Raw genomic sequence first — 21,586 nt, forward strand, 5'->3', positions numbered from 1 at the left:
CCCACTACCACAATCCCCCTGCCCTAAAAACTCATCCTCATCCATGTGGCTATGAGTTTTAGAAAAGTTTTAGAAAAAGAGAGATTCCCCCTGGCAAGCCTTAAGAGGAATGTGGGAGATGACCTTTGTTGGAATTGCAACTGGGATATGAAAGATTAAACCTCACCGCCCCATGTGCTCTGCTCTCAATTCCTTCCTACACCTTAAAATATGTTTGTCACTCTGCCTTTGTTTGACTCAATAGGGCAGAAAACCCTTATGCAAAACACGCAAAAGTTGTCCCTGTCACAAGAGGGGAAACGGGGGGGGGGGCTGGGGAAATAATGGTGTCAGCAAAGGAACAAGCAGCAAAGAAACAGCTCACATCCCTGAACCAACCTAACCTCCACAACTGCTATTTGCTGCCAAAGGAAAGCTCCCACTTGGTGTCAATGGGAGTTTTGCTTCTATTACAGATTTATTTAACCATTTGTTCATTTAACAAAATGTATGTACTGCTTGGTCAATAAAAGACCTCAAAGCAGTTACAAAGATAACAGGGGAAGAAGAACCAATCTGCTATGAAAAGGAAAAATGGCATAATGTTCTATAACACTCCCTCTCCCCCCCCCCCTCTATATACACTTTAGCCACTGGAAACTAAACATAGGCTCTAGGATGGAGGTGGTAAAGGCATGCTGTGGGCAGTGAAATAACCCCCTGATTCCTTACAATTAGGCTACAGTTGTACATAAATTAAAAGTTGTTTTCAAAAACAACATCTACTTCCTCTGATTTACAGAAGATTCCTGGGCTAAGTCAGAAATTTATGTATGAGTAAACATATTACCAACTTCTTTTTTACTCTGCTGGCTCATTTTGTATCTATTAAGCCAACAGACATTTTAAAATAACTTGCAGAGAGCGGTGAAGATTCTTAAGCGAATGTACTCTGCCTGCTTCCAAAGACAGAAGTAATTATATGTATTCGTTTTTTTAAAGAAATAAATTACATACCGCTGTATCATAAAAATATATCACAGCAGTTTGCAATATCAAAACAAAACAATAGCATCATAAAAAGTTAAAAACAAGTTAGAAGCAAAAGGAAATTAAACACAAACATCAACAGATCATTGTGGGGAATGTACCCTTAATTGCCTGCATAAGCTTCCTGGAATGGAAAAGCTCTTAGCAGGCATTAAAAAGTGTGACACAGAAGGCACCCATTGAGAAAGTATGGAGAAAGTTTGACACAGATCTTCAGTCCCAGAGTGTGGATCTGCTTGGGCATTTTCTATATTAAAACTCTATGCAATTTTCATGATCAGGTTTAGGTTTAAAAAGCTTGCCCAATCTCAGCCTAGTTTATAGAACAATTCTATGCATGTCTTCTAAGAAGTAAGTCCCACTGAATTCCATAGGACTTAACTCCCCGGCTAGTGTGGAAGGAATATGGCCTGTTAAGGATGTTCACAATATGTTAGTGCCTGCTAAGCCAAGGACGTAAACCTTCGCTATGTAGTCACGCAAGACCCTCTCTCTGTTTTGCATCCTTCTGGCTCTGTTTTGCATCCTTCTGGGACACCTTCGCACATACCATGTTTCAGTACATTGTACTGATAGTAACTTTCACAAGACAATAGAAGAATAGTAAAGATGTATCACCTTGTAATGATGTCCCATGATCAAAACTGAACATATTAAAATTCGCCTTCAACACTCCAGTACTAAAATGCACAAACTATTGTTAATCCAATATTTGTATTATTATTTTAGCAAAATTTGGTGAAAGGACAGGGTACAAATGTAACAACCAAAACTAGCATTTCCACAATTCCCTTTAATGGGAAAAAGGAAGCTAGCCAGGCTATAGGAGGAACCCTTGAAATGTTTTAAATTATGCCTGCTTCTCTGCTCATTCCATACCAAGGGCACGGCAGCAGTAATAAAATGCAATCTTCGTAAATCACACATATAAATTCAGCAGTAACAAAGAGAAGCTGAAACGACGCTTCATCGTGAAACAGTTAATGTGGCCAGACAACACCCTGTACTTAGCAGAGACACAGACAGCACTCTTGAAGAGTTCGTTATCTGGGTCAGATTGTAATGGTTTCTTGAGCTGATATGAGGGGTAAAAGTAATGTACTGTTTCTCAAAGCAAATGGGTGTGTAATAAATATTTATGGGCACCTAAACATTAGAGGTGCAATCACACCTAGATTGCATCCTTCCTCTACCCTACTACAGGGTCCAGCTAGGTATACAAGTTGTTTTAGCAAGGCTCACCTGAGTCGCAGCTCAATTCCAGCCATATCTATTTGGAACTATGACCCATCAGTTTCCATGGCCGTTCATTCCAAGTAAATGGAATTAAAATCAAGGTGTAAAAGGTGGGGAGGGGAAAAGGAGGAGAATGTGATCAGCTTTGCAGGAAACTTAACTCACATTTTCTTTATTGAATGAACTACAACTGAGACCTGAAACTATTGCAATGTGGAATACTCTTTTTGAGTGTTCAAGGCTCTAACCCGCCATGCATTTTCATAGAACTTCTGTTTAATAGCACCTATTTCTCACTCCCCCTCGTTTTCCACCCCCACAACAGTTAGTCAGCATACAGTGGTACCTCTGGATACAAATGGGATCCGTTCCAGAGCCCTGTTCGTATCTAGAAGCAAACGTAACTAGCGACGGCACGTCTGCGCGCACGCGCACACGTCGCTTTTCACCGCTTCTGCGCATGTGCGTGACGTCATTTTGAGCGTCTGCACATGCGGCGAAACTCAGAAGTAACGCGCTTTGTTACTTCCGGGTTGCCGCGGAGCGCAACTCGAACGCACTCAACCCGAAGCGCATTCAACCCAAAGTATGACTGTACTGTGAAAACTAAGCATGTTTAGCCATCACTGGGCTGTTCTTAGGTCCCATTGCCCTCACTTACACAGTTCTGTTTTGCTAAATATTTCTTGTATTACTGAAACATTAGGATTTCCACAGCCCGCTGAAAACTTGCTCTTGAGTAGATGGTGTTGCTTTGCCTCCCAAAGGGCCCATACATAGAAAATGAGTTTGCTTTTAACATGTGTACAGGATTCAAGGTTTTGTTTAGGCACACACACAGCAAAATACCTCATGACGATGGGCAGAGGAGAAGGAATGGATCCAGGAACTGCAATAGGAATGCAAAGAAGGTGTCAAAGGAAACTCGAGTGCCCACTGCCAGGGCTCAGGGGCAAGGTTGGCCTCCACCATACAACCGAATGGCAAAACAGGAGAAAGTAAAATGCTACACTACAGTGCTTTATTCAGCTGGGAAACAACAACACCCCACCTCCCGTCCCTGACACTGGTGATCATGTGAACCACTGCCCTTCTCTTCTATGGGGAAAAGGAAAGCAATAGTTTGTATGCCACCTCTAGAGGACAGGTAGGTACAGGAACTGGAGGCACAGTGTGACCAACATAACAAAGCCAAAGTCTCATGTATGATGGGGGAACCTTTAATGCAGAAGCATTCAAATTGCCTTCATGCACACATTCCATAACTATTCTTCTGCAATTTAAGCGGAAGTGCAAGGGCATTCCCTCTTGCAGCAATAAAGAGTTCCCTGCTGGTCTTGAAATCAGATGGATTAAAAATATGTATTCTGAATATGCCATTTATTTAGAGTTTCACCCACTACCATTCAGGATGTGCATATTTGCAAAGGATAAGGGCTTTAGTCATCCCTAATCCCCCTTCTCCCTGTGCCCTGCTGTAGCTACACCATCAACTGATATGCATTAATGAGTACATTGATCGAGAATTAAAAAAAAGATCTGTGGAAGCTTTTATTTTACAAAAGTTGAATGAGACTTTTGACCTCCAAAGCATGGTTCAGTTCCTTCTGCCTCTTAGGACCCAGACTGATTTTAATAAATATGTGCAAATGAATTGGCACAGCCATCTCTGACAAGAAGCCAAAAACTGTTGCGAAAACAATTAACACCAAGGAAGTCAATTAAAATGGATATGTGCCTATGTCTTTTTAAGTTGTGCTTTGGTTGAATTATTGACAATAGGTAAGTGTAATACATTATTTGCGGGTCAATTGGTCTTTACCTCCAGAGAGGAATTTTGCATTGTTTATTACCTGGGTATTTTATATGTATATATTACTTGGCACATGCCTGCTATATACGCATTCAAACACCTTTGAGTGACAGAACTACAATTGAAAAGATTACAGTCATATTTTCTTAACGCACCGCATGTTGCTCACTTAATGACTATGGTATAATCCTCCAATGAACTCCTTTTTTTGTATCATGCTCTCAACAGATATTAATCATGAAGCAGAAGGAGTCTGCATTACAATTAACCAACTTTTTTTCAGAATCCCTAGACACTATAACATTAATGTCAGAATTATTAAAAAGCTCTAATTGAAGCACAGGGAAGTCACAACCCTACACATAAAACTCTGTGTGCCACTCTGCCATGTTTTTGTTTACAATCAGCAGCAGAGGGTGAGAATCATCCAGGCTAAGTAATTTTCAAAGCCACTGAAAGAGATAAGCACTCACGTGTTTTTCAATAAAATGATGGCATTTTCTAGTGTAGAAACATACACGTGTATTTACTTGGAATATAAGGTACCAACTTCTGTGACTGGCAGAGCATGCCTAAATCAGATACACTATCTCTTCAACCTCGCTTCCCATCACAGAGCTGCCACTTGTTCAGAAATGTAAAGGAACCTGCATCCTACTGTAAAATTTGTTCTACTGCAATGCGCTCTACATGGGGCTACCTTTGAAGGTGGCTCAGAAACTACAACTAATCAGAATGTGGCAGCTAGACTGGAGACTGGGAGCGGCTGACAGAACCATATAACACCAGTCCTCAAAAACCTACGTTGGCTCTCACTGTTTCCAAGCACAATTCAAAGTGTTGGTGCTGACCTTTAAGGCCCTCAACTGCCTGAGCCCAGTATGCCTGAAGGAGCGTCTCAAACTCCCATCGTTCAGCCTGAACACTGAGGTCCAGCTCTGAGGGCCTTCTGGCCGTTCCCTCACTGTGAGAAGTGAGGTTACAGGGAACCAGGCAGAGGGCCTTCTCGTTAGTGGCGCCCGCCCTGTGGAACGCCCTTCCATCATATGTCAAGGAAATTAACAACGCTCTGACTTTTAGAAGATATCTGAAGGCAGCCCTGTGTAGGGAAGTTTTTAATGTTTGATGTTTAATCGTGTTTTTAATATTCTGTTGGGAGCCGCCCAGAGTAGCTGGGGAAACTCAGCCAGATGGGAGGGGTATAAACAATAAAAGAATTATTGTTGCTGTTATTATTATTATTCAATTGTTCTTCTAAACAATTACAAAATACGACACTGTGCATATTTCCCTTTAACATTTTCTACCCAAAATGATAAAATCACAGTAGCTGCTTCTTCCTGTTGAGAAGCCTCCGCGCATACAATTACAGATTACTCCTAGCAAACCCAGATTAAATAGGATTATGTGGACAGATGATGCACTTCTCAAGAATGTAACTTGATGCTGTTTCTCTTAGAATAACTGTCATTCATTAGGAAAGGAAAAACTATTTGGTCTTAATTTTACTATGACACTTGTTGGAGCATGGCATAAATTTGCACAAGTACAAATAACTTGGTCCTAAATGGGTTTTCCTGTGGCGTAACAAATAGACAGAATACTCTGCCTACCAGAACTCATCGGTTTATGTAGAGGTCAATTTAGATAGTTTGTTTTTAAAAAATCACCATGTATTAACTATAGACAGCAGTTTATCTGCTGAGATAAAAGTTACAACTCATTAGATAAAAAATAATTACCTGCCAGTGAGCAGTTGTTGGCAAACTTATGTACTGTGATGAATAATTATTCAAATTTTGAAGTAAACCGGCACTGACACCTGTTCACAATGTCATAATTATGCTGTCCCACCTAAAGCTAATCAGAGGACAGACAACACACTACACAAGGAAGCCCATGATTTAATATCCTGTCTTTCTACTTCATAATGTGGAGCTACAAATTTGTTCAGAGCAGTAGCCAAGGTTATATGGTTTAATCCTTTCATCTGTTCTGTTTTAGTAAGGGTAGGTGCTGGGAATGCAGGTTCCCCGTCTTCCACAGCTGCATTTCAGAAAAAACAACACATACATACAGAGAGAAATATCAGCTATGCTTCTCCCAGCATAATGTGTGGTTTGATCTTTATGCATCTGTTTGCTAGGGTAGTAAATGTGATTACTCAGTTTCTGCCATGTTGATTGAAATGTATGTCTTAACCAAGTATTAAGATGGACTGCTTAAGTGGAGGTAGTCACCACGCAGTTTCTGCCTTCTCTCTCAAAAGTGTATATGAGCTGTACCATACTCAAACAGTACATCTACCTGTAGAAGCAACTGCCTTCAGAACAAATATACAATATACCTAAACCTAAGCAATTGCTATTTTGAAATTTCATAGAATAGCATGGAGAGAGAAGGTGCCACTTACCAGCTATTGATATCATAGGGCAGGTACTAGTCAGTAATCATACAACATAATTCCAAATAGTATGTTGACTTATAATAGGCAAGTTTTCTAGTGGGATAAAGTATCAATAGCCACTAGCCAAGGAAAATGTAATTTGAGCATTCTGAAAGTGTTGCTTCCCCTCACAGCAAAATGTGCTAGCTGCAGAAAATATATCTGGATCCTTCTAAACAAATTGGTACCAATTGCATATTGATTGCATTATAAAGACAAATAATAATGTAGAAGGGTCCTTGGGGGGGGTGTTAAAGTGGAACTTGTATCTTTTAAAAATAGCTTCAAGGCCCATGTATTGCAAAGTGCATTTTAAGTAGTTAATCATTCCAGTTAAGGGCTAAATGGCAGAAATATCCCCCCAACCCATCAAAAACAGTTTGAATGCCAGAGGGTTCATTTAGAGAAATGAAAATATACTGCGTTCGAGCGTACAGAAAATGTACACCTCAGCCCTAAACAAATTGGTGACTGACCAGAAAAGGTTGATCTTGGGTAGGACCTGTTGAAAACCCCACTGCTGAGATTTCATGGGGGTTTGAGCGTGGCTCACTCTGTCGGAAGAAGCCACTGAAATGTGGCATGCTAAGTCCCATTGGCATTTCAGTCCACCAACCTGTACTTTTAGGGGAGATGACTGGCAGTTAATACCTCTCTCCCTACCCAGGCCAGTTAAATTTCCCCTTTGGTCCACGAATGCATTATGGAGGGAGCATAGGAGCCAACGTCCCTTCAGTCCCCCCCAATGAAATTGGTCCAAGACACACACACACACCGATTTGATGGGCATTGCTTTTGAAATGGTGTGGGTGTGATTAACTATGCAATGTGGGGGTTACCTGCTCCGCCCCCCAATTTTTTTAAATTCAAGTTGGCACCCTTAGGGAGGAGAGCGAGAGAAGTAGGAGCCGTACCTTGCACCGACTTGCCAATGCTATATAAGTGAGCGATGTTGCTGTGGTCCTTCTGCACAGCTTTCAGGAAAGCTTCCAGCTCCTCCGTGTGGTGGTAGCTGAAGTCCAGCGCGGCCACCAAAGGGAGCAGGAGCACGAGGCTGAGGGTGCCCATCTCCTGGAAAGAAGCAAGAGGAGCGAGAAAGTCAGAGAGTGAGGTGAAGAGGGCAGGTAAGAGAGCCCAGGGCGGCACTGGAGCTCCTTGCCTTCTCCTCAGCGCTGGAGGCAAAAGTGGAACAAGTTCCCCGCAGCGCCTCCTTTACCTCAGAAGCAGCAGCAAAGGCGCTTCCCTCCTTGGAAGTCCGACGGGACACGTCGCGCGCTTTGCTGCTGCTGCCGCCGCCGCCGCCGCCCACGCTCCCAGCTGCTGCTCGTGCTGCTTCTGAGCGCAATCTGAGCCCGGGCGCTGCTCCAGGCGCTCCTGAAGCGGCGCTGGGCCAACCCCTCCGCGCGAGCCCCGCCCCGGCTGGTTGAGTGACGCCGGAGGCAGCCAGTAAGCGTGAGAGGGGACCCGCCCCTCACTCCCACGGCGTCTTTATCAAGCTCCGACCAGCCTATGCGCCCGGCAGGCAGTCGGCAAGAAGGAAACCCTGGGGGGGAAAGGATCGCGGCGGGCAAGTTGCTACGTGTGCAGGAGCCGGAAAGACCTCCAGGGAGACCACCCCGGCACACTCCCAAGCGACAGGGTTGAATCACGCCCCGCCGCCGGGGGTTGGCGCGCTTCTTCTCTAATGTGGATTATAGAATTGGAAGGGCGATCCTCCGGGTCATCAACCCCCTGCAATGCAGGGATATCATGCAGTTGTTCCATGCAGGGATCGAACCTGCGGCCGTGGACCCTGTTTAGGGAAGCTTTTAATGATTAACAGAGCACTGTATTTTAATTCTTTGTTGAAAGCCGACCAGAGTGCCTGGGGAAACCCAGCCAGATGGGTGGGGTATAAATAATAAATTATTATTATGATGATGATCCAACTGAGCTGCCCAGCTCCACCACAAGTCACAAACACATTCCACCACTGATTGTGTTGCAGTTTCTTGACAAAAACCAAGCAGGGCCAAATCTGCGTCAGCATCGTCCGTCCATCCACCCCATGATAACTTGTTATTAGTATTCACATGATTCACATGAAAGATGACAGAGCGTAAAAAAGGCCCTCCAGATCAAAATGTCCCTCATTCCCATTTCCCAAATAAGCTTGTCAGATGCCTACAAGCCGAACACGCATAGGATGCTGTGCTCTCACAATCGCCTTCCTCAGCAGCTGGCATTCCAAGGCAGGAGGCACTAACTACAGCACAGAGCCGTCCTGTCTAGATTGCCATAAACAGCAATGAATGAATTTGTTTTATCAAGCTTGGGAAGCTGTCCAGGTTGGGGGGCCAACTCCTCATCTTGAGGCAGTGAGTTCCTTGGTTTAACTATTTGCTGACTGCAGGTTCTTGTATTGAGAGAGAAACTTCCATCTTACTACTTTCCCTGCACCATCAACCTCTTATCATTGCCCTCCTTACTCAATCGTTTTCTAGGCTAAAACAGCCCCTTTTGCTCCGGCCCTTTATCATTTTGTTTGCACCTTTCTGCACTTTCTCCAGCTCTCCAGTATCCTTTTGGAGGCACAACAAAGACCAGAACTCTGCAAATTATTAAATGAGGTCACACCATTTGTATAAGGGCATTCTGATATGGGTAGTTTAATTTTAAATAATCCCCAACACGTGAAAAAAAAAAGCAAATTCCAACAGCCTTATAATGGGTTGACATTTTCATTAAGCTATCCACCATGCAATAAACTACCTCAATCAAGGTTTCTCTCTTGGAGATGAATCCTGGGAACTGTACAGCTGAGGGTTGTCTAGTCTCAACCAAATTATACAAGACAAATGGCCAGCCAACCTCTGCTTAAGAAACTTCAAGGAAGAAGAGTCCATCACATCTCAGGGTGAGTATGTTCCACTGGTGAACAACTTTTGCTATCAGAAAGTTCTTCCTGATGCTTAGTCAGAATGTATTTTCTTGTCACTTGAATTTATTGGTTCAGGTCCTAGCTTCTGGAGCAGGAGAAAACAAGCTTGCTCCATCCTCTGGCCATTTGTGGGCCAGCATTTGCTATAGGCATCCTAGCAGAAAATAAGGCTCACTGATTGTTTGCTAAGTCAATGAACCAATACTCATACTTGAGAAAGAGGAGTGGGAGGAATAATTTATCTGCATGTCACACACATATCAAGGCACTTTTAAAAGGTGCATGCTAAATGTTCATATTCCCCAGTATGAAGTATCTAGTCCACAATGCATTGTGTACGAAACATTAAGGTTAACCCTTACTTAATTTTTTTTTTTACAAGAGTTATCAGATGGAGAGTGCCTTTCATTTTTTTCTAAGGTTGTAGATTAGAACACATGTGAGAATTAGAATGCATTTAGAACACTGAGATAAGATTGCATGCTACTGTTGTTAATACCTGCCATGAATACTCTAAGCCCTAAGGCTTGGAAATACGAGGCTAATAATCAAACAAAGTAGAGGTTGCCAAGGTATGGATTTAGCACAATAAGTACTTTTATTATCCAAAGAAATCTCTGTGTTTGAAGTTGAATGTCTGTCCCCATGTGATGAATCAGAAAAAGAGAGTAGCTGCGAGTGAGGGAAGTTGCAGAACATACAGAGCTAACCTAAAGTCTTGCTCTGTGTCAAGGAGCTGTCAAGCGAGCCCAGGTCAACCACAAGGCAGGGAAGCACGGAAGACACAGAACGCAATTAGCTTTTTATTAGCAGAAAATAACAACACAGTAGAGTCCTCTGGTTCATCTTAACCCAGCTGAGACATTGCTGAAACTGACCACTAGCCCCGCCCTTGCCCCCTCTAGACTCTCACTCTGGACCCCTCCAAAGCAGATGAAGGCTGTGCCAAGGGAGTGGGCTCCTCTTCTGGTCCTGTCTAGGCCATTGCTCAGCAACGTGCAGGATTCTCCTTGAGTAGAGTATCAGATGGGGAGGAGAGCCAGCAAGACTGAGACTGTTCTGCTGCTGTGTAGCAAGGGTAACCTCTGATTCCTCTCTATCTGAGTCTGCACTCACACTGTGACTCTCAGCCTCTAACCCTGCCCTGGAAGGGCCTCCTTCTCCAGACCTCCCGTGATGGCTCAAACCTCCTGCTTCTAGCACCTCTCAGCTCATCCCTTCTGCAGACTGCTCTCCAGTGTCCCACCACCAAGATCTAAGTTGTCTTCTTCTGTGTCTTTCCTGGGGGACTCTTGGCCAGGTGGTTCCCACTACTCTTCCTCATCCAGCCAGTCCCTGGCTACTATTACAGCCACTGGCTGATATTACACATCTATATCAGCCTTCTGTTGCATAACATAGACACAATCCAATGTGCACCCAACAGCAAACTAGAAAACAAAACCATACCAGAAGGAATGAGAGGTGCGGTAGCAGCGACATGCGTCATGCTTGCAACGTCCATGGTAACTCCTGCACCACTTACCACTCATATCATTGTGTACCGATGATGCCCTCATATCATATCACCCCGGCAGAGAACACACTGGTGAACTCATGGCAACCAGAGAATTCTCCCATGTTGTCAAAGAACCTAGAACACACACCGAACTCTGCACAATCAGGTAGCCGGAGAGGAAACCACATTAAATAAGGGAAGACCCACAAGCTCCTAGTTTCCACTTAAATATGTAGGCAGTGCCCCACTAAGAACCAGGCCAACATATAAAGCCAGATGCCTGGAGAAGGAATGGGAAAACCCCTTCGCTCAGTTGGTAGAGGGCAGGAATGGAGAACCCACAGATGGAGGCCAGAGGCCAGCTGTGGGAGCAGTGCTCCCACGTTGTCAGCTGTCGGAAAACTCCACATGGTATGTGCTCTGCTTCCCTTCCTTCCCAGCACATCCCATTCGTGTATCAGCTTTCCCAGTGGGTGCCACTTACAGCTGGTGCTGCTTCTGGAAAGAAGGAGCATTCTGGGTCCTGGGAATGATGCTCCACCAGTCTCTAGGACACACCTAGAGACTGACACCCCATCTCCCTTAACTCAGCAGCACCTCTTCAACATGTAGGCATTTAGCAGAGGTGGCCTGCAAACTCTATTTTCCTTTGCTCTGGCATTTTCGAGTGATTGTTTTTAGTGTGGTACAAGTGTTTTGGTTTTTTAAATAGATTATTTGCTTACAGTGCCATTTTAATCTCATTGGGCCTCCTTTATCCTCTGCTCCAAAGCATATGGTCCCCTGAGACTGTGAAGACAGAGATGGAGAACTTGTGGCCCTCCAGATGTTATTGGACTACAAACCCATCTGCAATACTAGTCTATGTATTATGTGTTCCAGTTCACCTGGAGCAGTTCTAGTTAAGGTTTTATAAGCCCGGGAGCCCTAGAGCCCAGTGCGCTGAGGTCACTGAAGAGAGAGGTTTCTGGTGGGCTTTCCTTATGCCTTATCCGTGCTAAGCATTTGTTCTGAATAGACTGGTCACCATTCTTCATGTAAAGAACACCTCTTACACCATCACCCATTACCCTTCTTGCTGGGCTGATGGGAGTTCCTTCTGACTTCACATAGTCTTCTGCTTTTCTTTCAGAGGTCACTCAGCTCCATTTCATCAGCTTGCCTAAGAAATAAGTTGACCAGGCTGAATTCACAGTCCATAGGACTCTGGTTCCCAATGTGCTACTATTGCATGAGGATGGCCCGCTGGAAAACAGCAACAGAAGGTAGGTGTGTAGACCCAATTTTTCATTTACTCAGTAAATGTCCTCGATATACTATGGAAAGCGGCACTGTTCAGTTTTTTTCCATTCATTCCTCTTAAACTGAACTCATAGGAGGAATCAGGCTATCATAAATTCCATTGAACCGTATACTTAGGAGAAACGCACACAGATTAGTGCAAGACAATGAGGAGCAAACAGATACAGCATTGCATATTATTGCCCCGATACCACTCAAAATACCAGAAAGGATTATACTGGGAGCCCTCTGATTGAAGTAGAACCTCTTCGTTTCAATCCAGCTGCGAAAAATCAACTTGTGTATTGCACAACACTTTGCTGCAGCTAGGCTAGCAATTAAGAATGACTTCCTACTGAAAATATCTGGTATTGAAATATTCTTCTGGTGTTTGGAATGGTGGATCACTATCATGCCATGCAGGGATGAGTTAAGGCAAGCATACATGCTTGGAGCTGGGTGCATGACACACAAAGAGAGCCCAACCAATCACACTCTAGCTGAATTACAAGGAATGCATAGAGCAGTCGGACAGATGTGCAGTGTTCCTACATTTTGTTCTAGAAAAACAATGCAGTGCTGCTAAGTCTCAACTAGCAGCTTGAAGCTGGTCATCTGATTAACTAATGTTGTGGTCAGGATGGGGAAGACAAGGTAATCTACCACACCACATGGACACAACTTCAGATGATGATTCCAGCACACTCACCTGATAAACAGAAGATGATTGCCAGGTGTCCCCAGAGCAGTGTAAGTTTAGGTGCATGGGCCTGAGTAAAAAAAATAGGGTTTAATTTTATGTGTGGGCAAACACAAATGTGTGGGGTGGGCCTATGGGAGATGAGGACATCATCTGGAGATGAAGGTTGGGAAAGAGATATCTTGGGGCTTCTGATCTTGTCAGACTCTGGTGCTTTCAGCAATTCTGATGAAAAACTAGCACTCCTTTTTGTACCTGTTGCGTATATAAATAACAATTGGACACCTGATATCTCATCCGCTGTAAAGTCCTACTGGATATGATACCAGCAGGTCTCATAATCTATCCCGGAGGTGGAGAACCTCAGGCCTGCCAGGTCTCTTCAATTGACTTGCAAGGGCATTTTGGCTAAACTATGTCCACTCACCCTACATCTAACATGATGATGTAATATCAGGTGTGTGGCAGGTAAGGACGGGGCTTCAAAGGAACAACCAGGAGCTTAAAGTGAGCTCCTGGTGGATCCCTTGCTGGAGCAAGGCACACTCCCACCAAGTGTCCCTTGCTCAAGGAGGGGGAAGCACTTTCCATCGAAACAGCTGTTAAAGTGGAAAAAGAATATATCCAGTGGAAACTGATTGTCTCATCTACCAGCATGGGACTTTCAAACACCCCACACGGTACTTTGAAGTCCTCCCATTTTGCCCACAGACATGTCTTTGGGGGGGCACCAGGAGTAAATTATTCCTGCTGAGCGTTGCTCAAGCAATGAGGTCTTTACAGGCTCTGGTGTGTTCTTGGCTTCTTGGCTTGGCCTTTGTACAGCCTCATTTGTCTTGTGATCCTGACTTCCTCTTCGGACCCAACTACTGGCTAGTCTCGTGGAAGGGTGCAGTGCAAGTTTCACTGCTAAGTTTCTGACATCAGGTTTAAAACGGTTTTATTTCAGGCCGTCATGACATGAATGGTGTTCTAAAGTTTCATTCTCCAATGTTTTAATTTATGTTCAAAATTGTGTATATTCTGTGTTTTAAGCCACCAGACATGGTGAAAAGCTCAGTATACGTCTAAAAATCTATATTAAAAGAGAACTCATCAGTAGCAGCCCTGTGATCTGGCTAATACTCAGCAGAAAAGAACAAAGCAACAGGATACAAGCATTGTGAAAAAGGAAGTTTAGGTACAATCCTATCCCAGCAATGAGCCTACATTAAGGATAGAATCGTTCTTTTTTACCTTCTATCCATGAGAATGTTCCACTGGTTACACTCGCCAATTAAAACAAAACTAATATGTCAGTATAACTGATGGGACATGGTGCTCCAATTATAACAGATTGTGTGGCATCTCTGGTGCAAACTTTAGTTACCTACAAATTAACTTATCGCTTCTAGTTTCTGTGCACTGTATCTATACAGGACTTCTTCAAATGGATGGGGAGGAATTCAACATAGCACTATGCAGCTCACTCAGTCAGCCCAAGCAATTCTGCTTGCCTGACAGAATAATCTGACCCCTGCCAGTTAATTTGGTGGGTGCAAGGAATGGGAAAGCCACATTGCACTAGCAGGAAGCCCTTGCATGGGCTTCTGCTGGTGGGGCACATTACTTGAATCCTGCCCACGGTAAATGCACAGGCTGCAATACTAACCCTATTCCATTGCACCACTGAACCAAATAGGAATTACTTCCAAGTAGGCATGGTTAGGACAGTGCTGTAGTGTATTTGCAAATGTCTATCTATCCTATTTATTTAGTTAACTGCTGTGCCACCTGCTTGTTGAATGGTCTTTTTAAATTTGAAGGTTCATTATTGTTCCACTAGATGTGCATGTCTTTAAGGGCCAGAGCAAATAATATGACCCAGTTTTAAAGCTGTGAAGGAGTATAGCAGGTGCTGTTAAGTGGTGTTAATTAAGCTGTGTCAGCAATTGGGTATAGTATATAAAGAGCAGCACTAGCTGTCTCAGTATCCTGGGGGATGGGTTGGTGGTTGGGTCATGCTTGTTGATATATTTAGTGTAAAAGGAGTTTTTGTTTTTGTTGTTAAAACCTTGTTAAAGTTATTTTTGAGTTCCTTGTAATGCGTGGTCTCCCCAGCAAGCTTTCTGCAGTGCAACTAAACTGCAAATAGCCAACACTGCTATGATTAATGCTGATGTTTGATTGCTCCTTAAGGCACAGCACTTCCCAGGCTATTGAAATAATAGTCTACACCAAATAAATGCCTGCACCATATAAAGATACTGGAGTATTATAAAAATAAATGATCATAAAATATAGATGGGTGCTAAATGCCTACAATACCACAAGTTTTTCATAGTGATATAGTGGGGAGAAACACTATCCTAAAGTGAGAGGTCTTTCTTAAGATACAATGCCTTGTATCTTTTTTTACAAGAACCATTTATAGCTTAACTTTTTTCCATTTCTGCAGTTTGGAGGAAACAGGGCAGAGATGGAATGCTGATTTGGCTAAGGTTCTCTTGGGCTTCAGAGATTCATATTATATAGGGATGGAGTGGGAGAGGAATAAAGGGAAAGGGACCCTGGGAAAGTCCACATAAACAATTAATCTTGCAAATAGGAGACAAATCCCCCTGGGAAAATGATAGTACGGAAATCATGAAAAGTAAGCTGAAAAACATCTACTTCTCGGAACCAATGTGTACAGGAAGAATGACACAGATGGTGTCTATTGACAATGTTTTTTTTCTCACGATAGATGTTTGTGTTGTCCTAACAAACTATTAAGACAAAATAATTTATCACTTAGCACCTCTTTTTTAGGGGGCCGGGGTTGTGTGCCCTCTACTGAAACATATAGTTATTTTGCTTAAGAAATGTAACATTTTTCTTGTTTTTTTAAAAATTTATTATTCAATTTATATCCTGCATTTATTTGTTATTTAAATTTGCATGCCGCTCTTTGTCTGAAGGTCTTAGAGCAGTTCACAGCATAAAATTTAAAAATGAAAACATAAGAGACGTAATAAAAACAAAAACAAAGCAAAACAATAATGCCCCCTCCCAGAAACACATTTAAAAGGAATATAAAATGTTAATCAGCCAAAGGCCTGGTTTGTGAACATTTTTGCCAGGTGAGCTTCCCTGGGGAGCACGAGTGCTGGGTTCTGCCCAACTTTGTGACGTGTCATGTCACATGCATGACATGTGAGTGATGTCATGTGGCCGGCCAGAAGGCCTGCCATGGCCATAGGGAGACAGGACAGAATCTGCCGCAACTAGAGGGAGGCCCAGTGACACCCACTGCAGGCCACAAAATATTGAGGGGGCCGGCCTGCTCCTTGAAAATTTTGCTATTCCACAAACTGAGAGCCACTGCAAAAAAGGCCCAAGGTCCAAGTATTTCTGGTTAGGACATCCTTGAGCTGAATTAACATGATAACTGAACTACTGTACCATTCCCATGACAGCAAGGAATAATGTTTGTGTCAGTTTAGGCACAGCTTTGTATCTTTCACCTTGCATCTTTCACCTTACCTCGGGTTACATATGCTTCAGATTACATACGCTTCAGGTTACAGACTCCGCTAACCCAGAAATAGTACCTCAGGTTAAGAACTTTGCTTCAGGATGAGAACAGAAATTGTGCTCCGGCGGCGCGGCCGCAGCTGGAGGCCCCATTAGCTAAAGTGGTGCTTCAGGTTAATAACAGTTTCAGGTTAAGAATGGACCTCCGGAACGAATTAAGTACTTAACCTGAGGTACCAATGTATAGGCATCTAAGGAGGGCTGGTTTACATATTTCAGGGCTTCATAAGAAACAGTGGAGCAGCAGATAGAAACAGGCAGATGGATGCAGGTGAAGCACATCAATCTAGCCCTCTTCACCAGCCTTGATCTGCTTCTGTAGTGTCAGAGGAAGTGTTTTCTTAGACCCCCACTGATAGAGCTGGGCCACAGAGCAGTCGTGGTCTCTCTTTTCCCAAGCCTCGAGGTTGTGGAGTTTTGTATCAGGGCCAGGTTTGGACAGTGTCCCACCAACCTGATGAGGGCCCCAACAACATGTGGGCTGAGCATGCACGGGGTGCAGAGGCTGTTCCACTAGCGTAGTTGCAGCACATCTCCAGATCTGGAGCAATGCAAGTATAGAATTGCTCTGCTAGACTGTACTATCATAAACTATATTCTAATGCTCCATGATTATGCCAACACAGGGTGTCGATATTTCTCATATCTTTTGGGGAAGACCATTCATGGTGGTTTGGAAAGTAGGGTCTGAAATGATACCGTCACCATCAGACAATGCCCCACTGATTGACTTATAAAAGGCACTCTGTTGTGTTGGGGTGACATACTGCCTACCCTTACATTTCATTAACTGTTTAACCGGACCCTTTTGAACTATTCCTTCCCTTTTCTGGAGGGGAAACTTCCCTTCTGTTTCACAGTTCATGGCTTCTTCATTTTTCTCCTAGCAACCTTGTCAATACACTTCCCAAACACTGCAGGACTAGAGCCAAAACAGTTTAGAGCCATCATATTTGTGAAAAATGTCTGTTCTTATGCAACAGCCTCTCAATTGTTGGCTTAAGAAAGGCTGGCACCCTGATGATTTATCCCTACTGGTATACCAAGACTAGCATTTCCTTTCTAGAATTAGTTAGCCAATTGGTTCTGGTTCATGCAGAAGTTCTTCCCTACTGTAGTCTGTGTAAGAATTAAGCTGAGAAATAACTGTGAATCCGGCATAAGGTTTTACATTCTAATCATTTTGTTTTGCTTCCTGGAGAGCAGATTTATAGAATTATATTAAACATTTGGCCCAGCAAAAAAACAACAGAAAGTGAGTTGTGACAGTAGCTGTCAAGCAAAAAGGTTCTCCCAGGTCCCAGCCCTTTTACTTGATATCCCTTCACTAGAGATTCCAGGGATATGATATAAGGCCTTCTCACTGCGCTCTCTCACATTTCCATCTGTCCAGGGCAACACTAATTCACAGCTAGTAATGCCTCATATCTGCCAGGCAGAAATAGATTGTAATAATAATATTATAATAATAATTTATTATTTGTACCCCGCCCATCTGGTTGGGTTTCCCCAGCCACTCTGGGCGGCTTCCACAAAGACCAAAAATACACTAAGATGTCAGACATTAAAAACTTCCCTTAAGATGTCTTCTGAATGTCCAGTAGTTGTTTATCTCTTTGACGTCTGATGGGAGGGCGTTCCACAGGGCGGGTGCCACTACCGAGAAGGCCCTCTGCATGGTTCCCTGTAGCTTTGCTTCTCGCAATGAGGGAACCTCCAGAAGGCCCTCAGCGCTGGACCTCAGCGTCCGGGCAGAACGATGGGGGTGGAGACGCTCCTTCAGGTATACTGGGCCAAGGCTGTTTAGGGCTTTAAAGGTCAGCACCAACACTTTGAATTGTGCTCGGAAACGTACTGGGAGCCAATGTAGGTCTTTCAAGATTGCACATTGTAGATTGCACATTGTCATCTGCATAGCATGCTCCAAGCTGTTCACCCTGAATGCAAAACTATGGCCAAGCTAAGTGTTCTCCATCTTACCTTTGTGCAGCTGGCTATTCTTGCCTAAGTGTATTCATGTCTAATATTGATCTGTCTCATTTTTGTAATGTATCTGTAACTTTTTTTAAAGCTATTTTTGTTTAAAATAAATCAGCATGTGGGACAGTCCAAATTTCCTCCACCCCCCATTAGTGTATGTGTATTCAACTGAATATTTCATATTTCAGAGTATTTCATTTTGGCCTGAGTATGTACAAAATAATAAATCCCAAAAGCTGGAAATGAGAAGAAGAGCCAACTGCCATGTGGCAATGCACAAAACCAGCCAGTTGTTTTCATGAACACTTCATCTTGGCATTCAAACTTAAAGACAATACATTTGGTGAGGCTGTCTTTTTTGGAATGAGTCTTTCTTTGTCCTTTGGAAAACTGAGCAAGTCTTGGAAATACAGTATTGTCTTACGGTTTACCACAAACTCATTATAGCTTATTGTACCACAAGAAGGGAATATGGAGTGAGCAAAAGCTCCTGTATATTTGCCCAAATAAATTAATGTACCCTGTTAAACTGCTAACCTTAAATGAACTTCTGTATTAACTTTAGGACAGCTTGTCCAAGTTGCTAACACAAGTAACAACTGAAGCATTCTGGCAGTTCAAACTCCATGGAATTGTATGGAGACACAACTTGCAAAGGGGCTCAAAATTAACTTTGCAGCCTAATTTAATTATTATGGAGGTCCAGTTTTTTGTGTTTTGCCATTTTTTGGACCTGCAGATCTTGATGTTTGCAGGCTCTGCCCCACAGGCGAAGAAAATACGCAGTGATGACTACCAATTTGTATAGCTTTAAAAGCAGATTAGATAAATAGAGGATGAAGCTATTAATGGCTACTACTACAAGTGTAGGAAGCAGTATGCCTATAATACAGGCTTCCTCAACCTTGGCCCTCCAGATGTTTTGGCTTACAACTCCCATGATCCCTAGCTAGCAGGACCAGTGGCCAGGGATGATGGGAGTTGTAGTCTCAAAACATCTGGAGAGCCAAGGTTGAGGAAGCCTGCTATAATACAAGTTACTGGGGGAAAACAAGGAGGGAGAGTGTTGTTGTGCTCAAATCCTGTTTGTGGGTTTCCCAAAGGCATCTAGTTGGCCACTGTGAGAGTAGAATGCTGACTAGATGGACATCTGGTCTAATCCGGCAGATATGGAGTTTTTATACTTTATGATCTGGAGGAAGGAATTGTAATACTGTATTAGTTTTGAAGTTGGTTAATGTTACTTTAGCTTTAGTGACATCTACTGTGGCAACAGTGTATGACCATTTTACAGAGTTTTTCTTTTTTAAAATCATTCCCTTCAATTTCTTTAAACTATGTATGGTCTCTGAATTTTTCTACAACACATCTGAGACACAGTTATAATTCTTAACAGAGCCTGCTTCTTACTTATGATAGACAAGGCTGTACTTAACACACACACAAATTCAGGTTGTACCAAAAACTATTTGGAAAAAGAAACTACTGATTCTATGGAAGAAAAACTCAACAGATGGTTGAATCTATCTCTAATAACAAGCAGGTTCCTGTGTGCAAAAGCACAGTCCTAACCATATCTACTTAGAAGTAATTCATGTTGAATTGAAAGGAATTTACTCCCAAAGAAGTGGGATTAGGATTGCTGCTTCAGGGACAGAGCACAAGTAAAGGTATGCCTCATAGTCCTTATATTAGCAAAGATGGAGATTAATTTTAGGCAGTGCACTGCACAAGGTAAAGTAGCGGTGGGGAGCTGGTGGGCTAGATCCAGAGTCCTCCACTTTGACAGGCAGGTGGGGTGAGACTTATTTTTTACAAGTAAGCTTATAGAGGACGGGGCTACCAGTATGGAATCCTATACACATTTATGTGGGAGTAAGCCCTATCAGAGGGACGCGGGTGGCGCTGTGGGTTAAACCACAGAGTCTAGGACTTGCTGATCAGAAGGTCGGCGGTTAGAATTCCTGCAATGGGGTGAGCTCCCGTTGCTTGGTCCCTGCTTCTGCCCACCTAGCAGTTCGAAAGCACGTCAAAGTGCAAGTAGATAAATAGGTACCACTCCAGCGGGAAGGTAAATGGTGTTTCTGTGTGCTGCTCTGGTTCGCCAGAAGCGGCTTAGTCATGCTGGCCACATAACCCGGAAGCTGTACGCCGGCTCCCTCGGCCAATAAAGCGAGATGAGCGCCACAACCCCAGAGTCGGCCACGACAGGGGTCCCTTTACCTTTAGCCCTATCAGAGAATGGGACCTCTAAGTAAACATGTAATGTCACACTGTATTGTGCCCAATTAAGTCATCCTTTTAGCGGTGGGATTTCTACGTGTGCAATGGAACTGCTTCTTTCTGCATGCCTCCTGCAATCTGTTCCAGAGTGATGGGGCAACTCCCCAAACAGGGTATGCTGGGAGAGGAAATCTTGTTGCACAAGCTGAAGTGCTTTTTTTCTAACAGGAGGATTTTGTTGGATACAATTCTTTGCTCCAGCCAGAGTCCCAGCATCATTTCTCTGGGTACAGTGGAGACTTACAGGGTCCTTCCTCTCCTTCTCCAGAAACAGGAAGATGGATCATTGTCCTTTAGCTTCCTTTATATTTATAAGCAGACATTGAAGTAAATACATACACATGCATGTATTGAATTGTACCACAAGGATGGGACAAATGCCCTTTACACAGTCCCTGGGATCTCATGTTAGTTCTTCTATATCCTCCGGAGACAAGAGGCTTAATATATCATTAATATGTATTTGTGGGACTTTGAATCCTATCAGCAGCACTGGCTTTTCGCTGTCACTGGGATCTCAAATGTCCCCGATCATCATTATAATGTTTGTCCCTCCCTCTTGCTGCCAATCCCTGTCGCACACTCCTGGTTCCTCCTGCTGCCTGTGCATGGGACTTGCAGCAGGAGCGAAGGCACTCTGGAGCCGCAGTTCTCGAACAAGAAAGCAAGAGAGTTTTCTGCAAAAGCGCCTTCTCTTTCTCTTCCGTGTGCCCACAGGGAGGTCTGATCCAGCAGCTGACTCCTCCGAACGTTGCATTTGCTCCAGCAAATCTCCAGCTGGGAAATAAGGGAAGGGCCAACAGCTCGCTGCTAGAGCACATGCTCCGCAAACAGAAGGTCCCGGG

At 43.5% G+C, this 21,586-nt stretch overlaps 1 protein-coding gene and 1 long non-coding RNA gene across 5 annotated transcripts in view; one reads left to right on the forward strand and one right to left on the reverse strand.

Moving 5' to 3' along the window:
* Positions 1-11,010, reverse strand: part of CPM (carboxypeptidase M) — a 32,664-nt gene extending 21,654 nt beyond the window's left edge. Inside the window, exons 1-2 of one of the 3 annotated variants that reach the window (XM_081928085.1) lie at positions 10,970-11,010; positions 7,439-7,595 (exon numbers count right to left, since the gene is read on the reverse strand). In XM_081928085.1, the coding sequence (XP_081784211.1) occupies positions 7,439-7,592 (154 nt within the window). In that variant the 5' untranslated portion in view covers positions 7,593-7,595; positions 10,970-11,010. Of the gene's footprint in view, positions 1-2,271; positions 2,291-7,438; positions 7,596-7,740; positions 7,863-10,969 lie in introns of those variants that run through there. The other 2 variants (XM_081928084.1, XM_081928086.1) reach the window with 2 other exon arrangements.
* Positions 11,011-11,075: 65 nt separating this feature from the next.
* On the forward strand, positions 11,076-21,498 carry LOC309379207. 2 transcript variants are annotated; one of them, XR_014172406.1, is made up of 3 exons: positions 11,082-11,353; positions 12,075-12,207; positions 21,459-21,498. It is a non-coding gene; the product is annotated as an uncharacterized lncRNA (long non-coding RNA). The 2 variants fall into 2 exon arrangements; XR_014172405.1 differs by lacking the exon at positions 21,459-21,498 and having other exon boundaries at positions 11,076-11,353; positions 12,075-12,261.
* Positions 21,499-21,586: the final 88 nt, after the last annotated feature.

The sequence above is a fragment of the Podarcis melisellensis genome (assembly GCF_964234715.1).
Source record: "Podarcis melisellensis genome assembly, chromosome: 10".
In the NCBI taxonomy this organism is placed as follows: Eukaryota; Metazoa; Chordata; class Lepidosauria; order Squamata; family Lacertidae; genus Podarcis; species Podarcis melisellensis.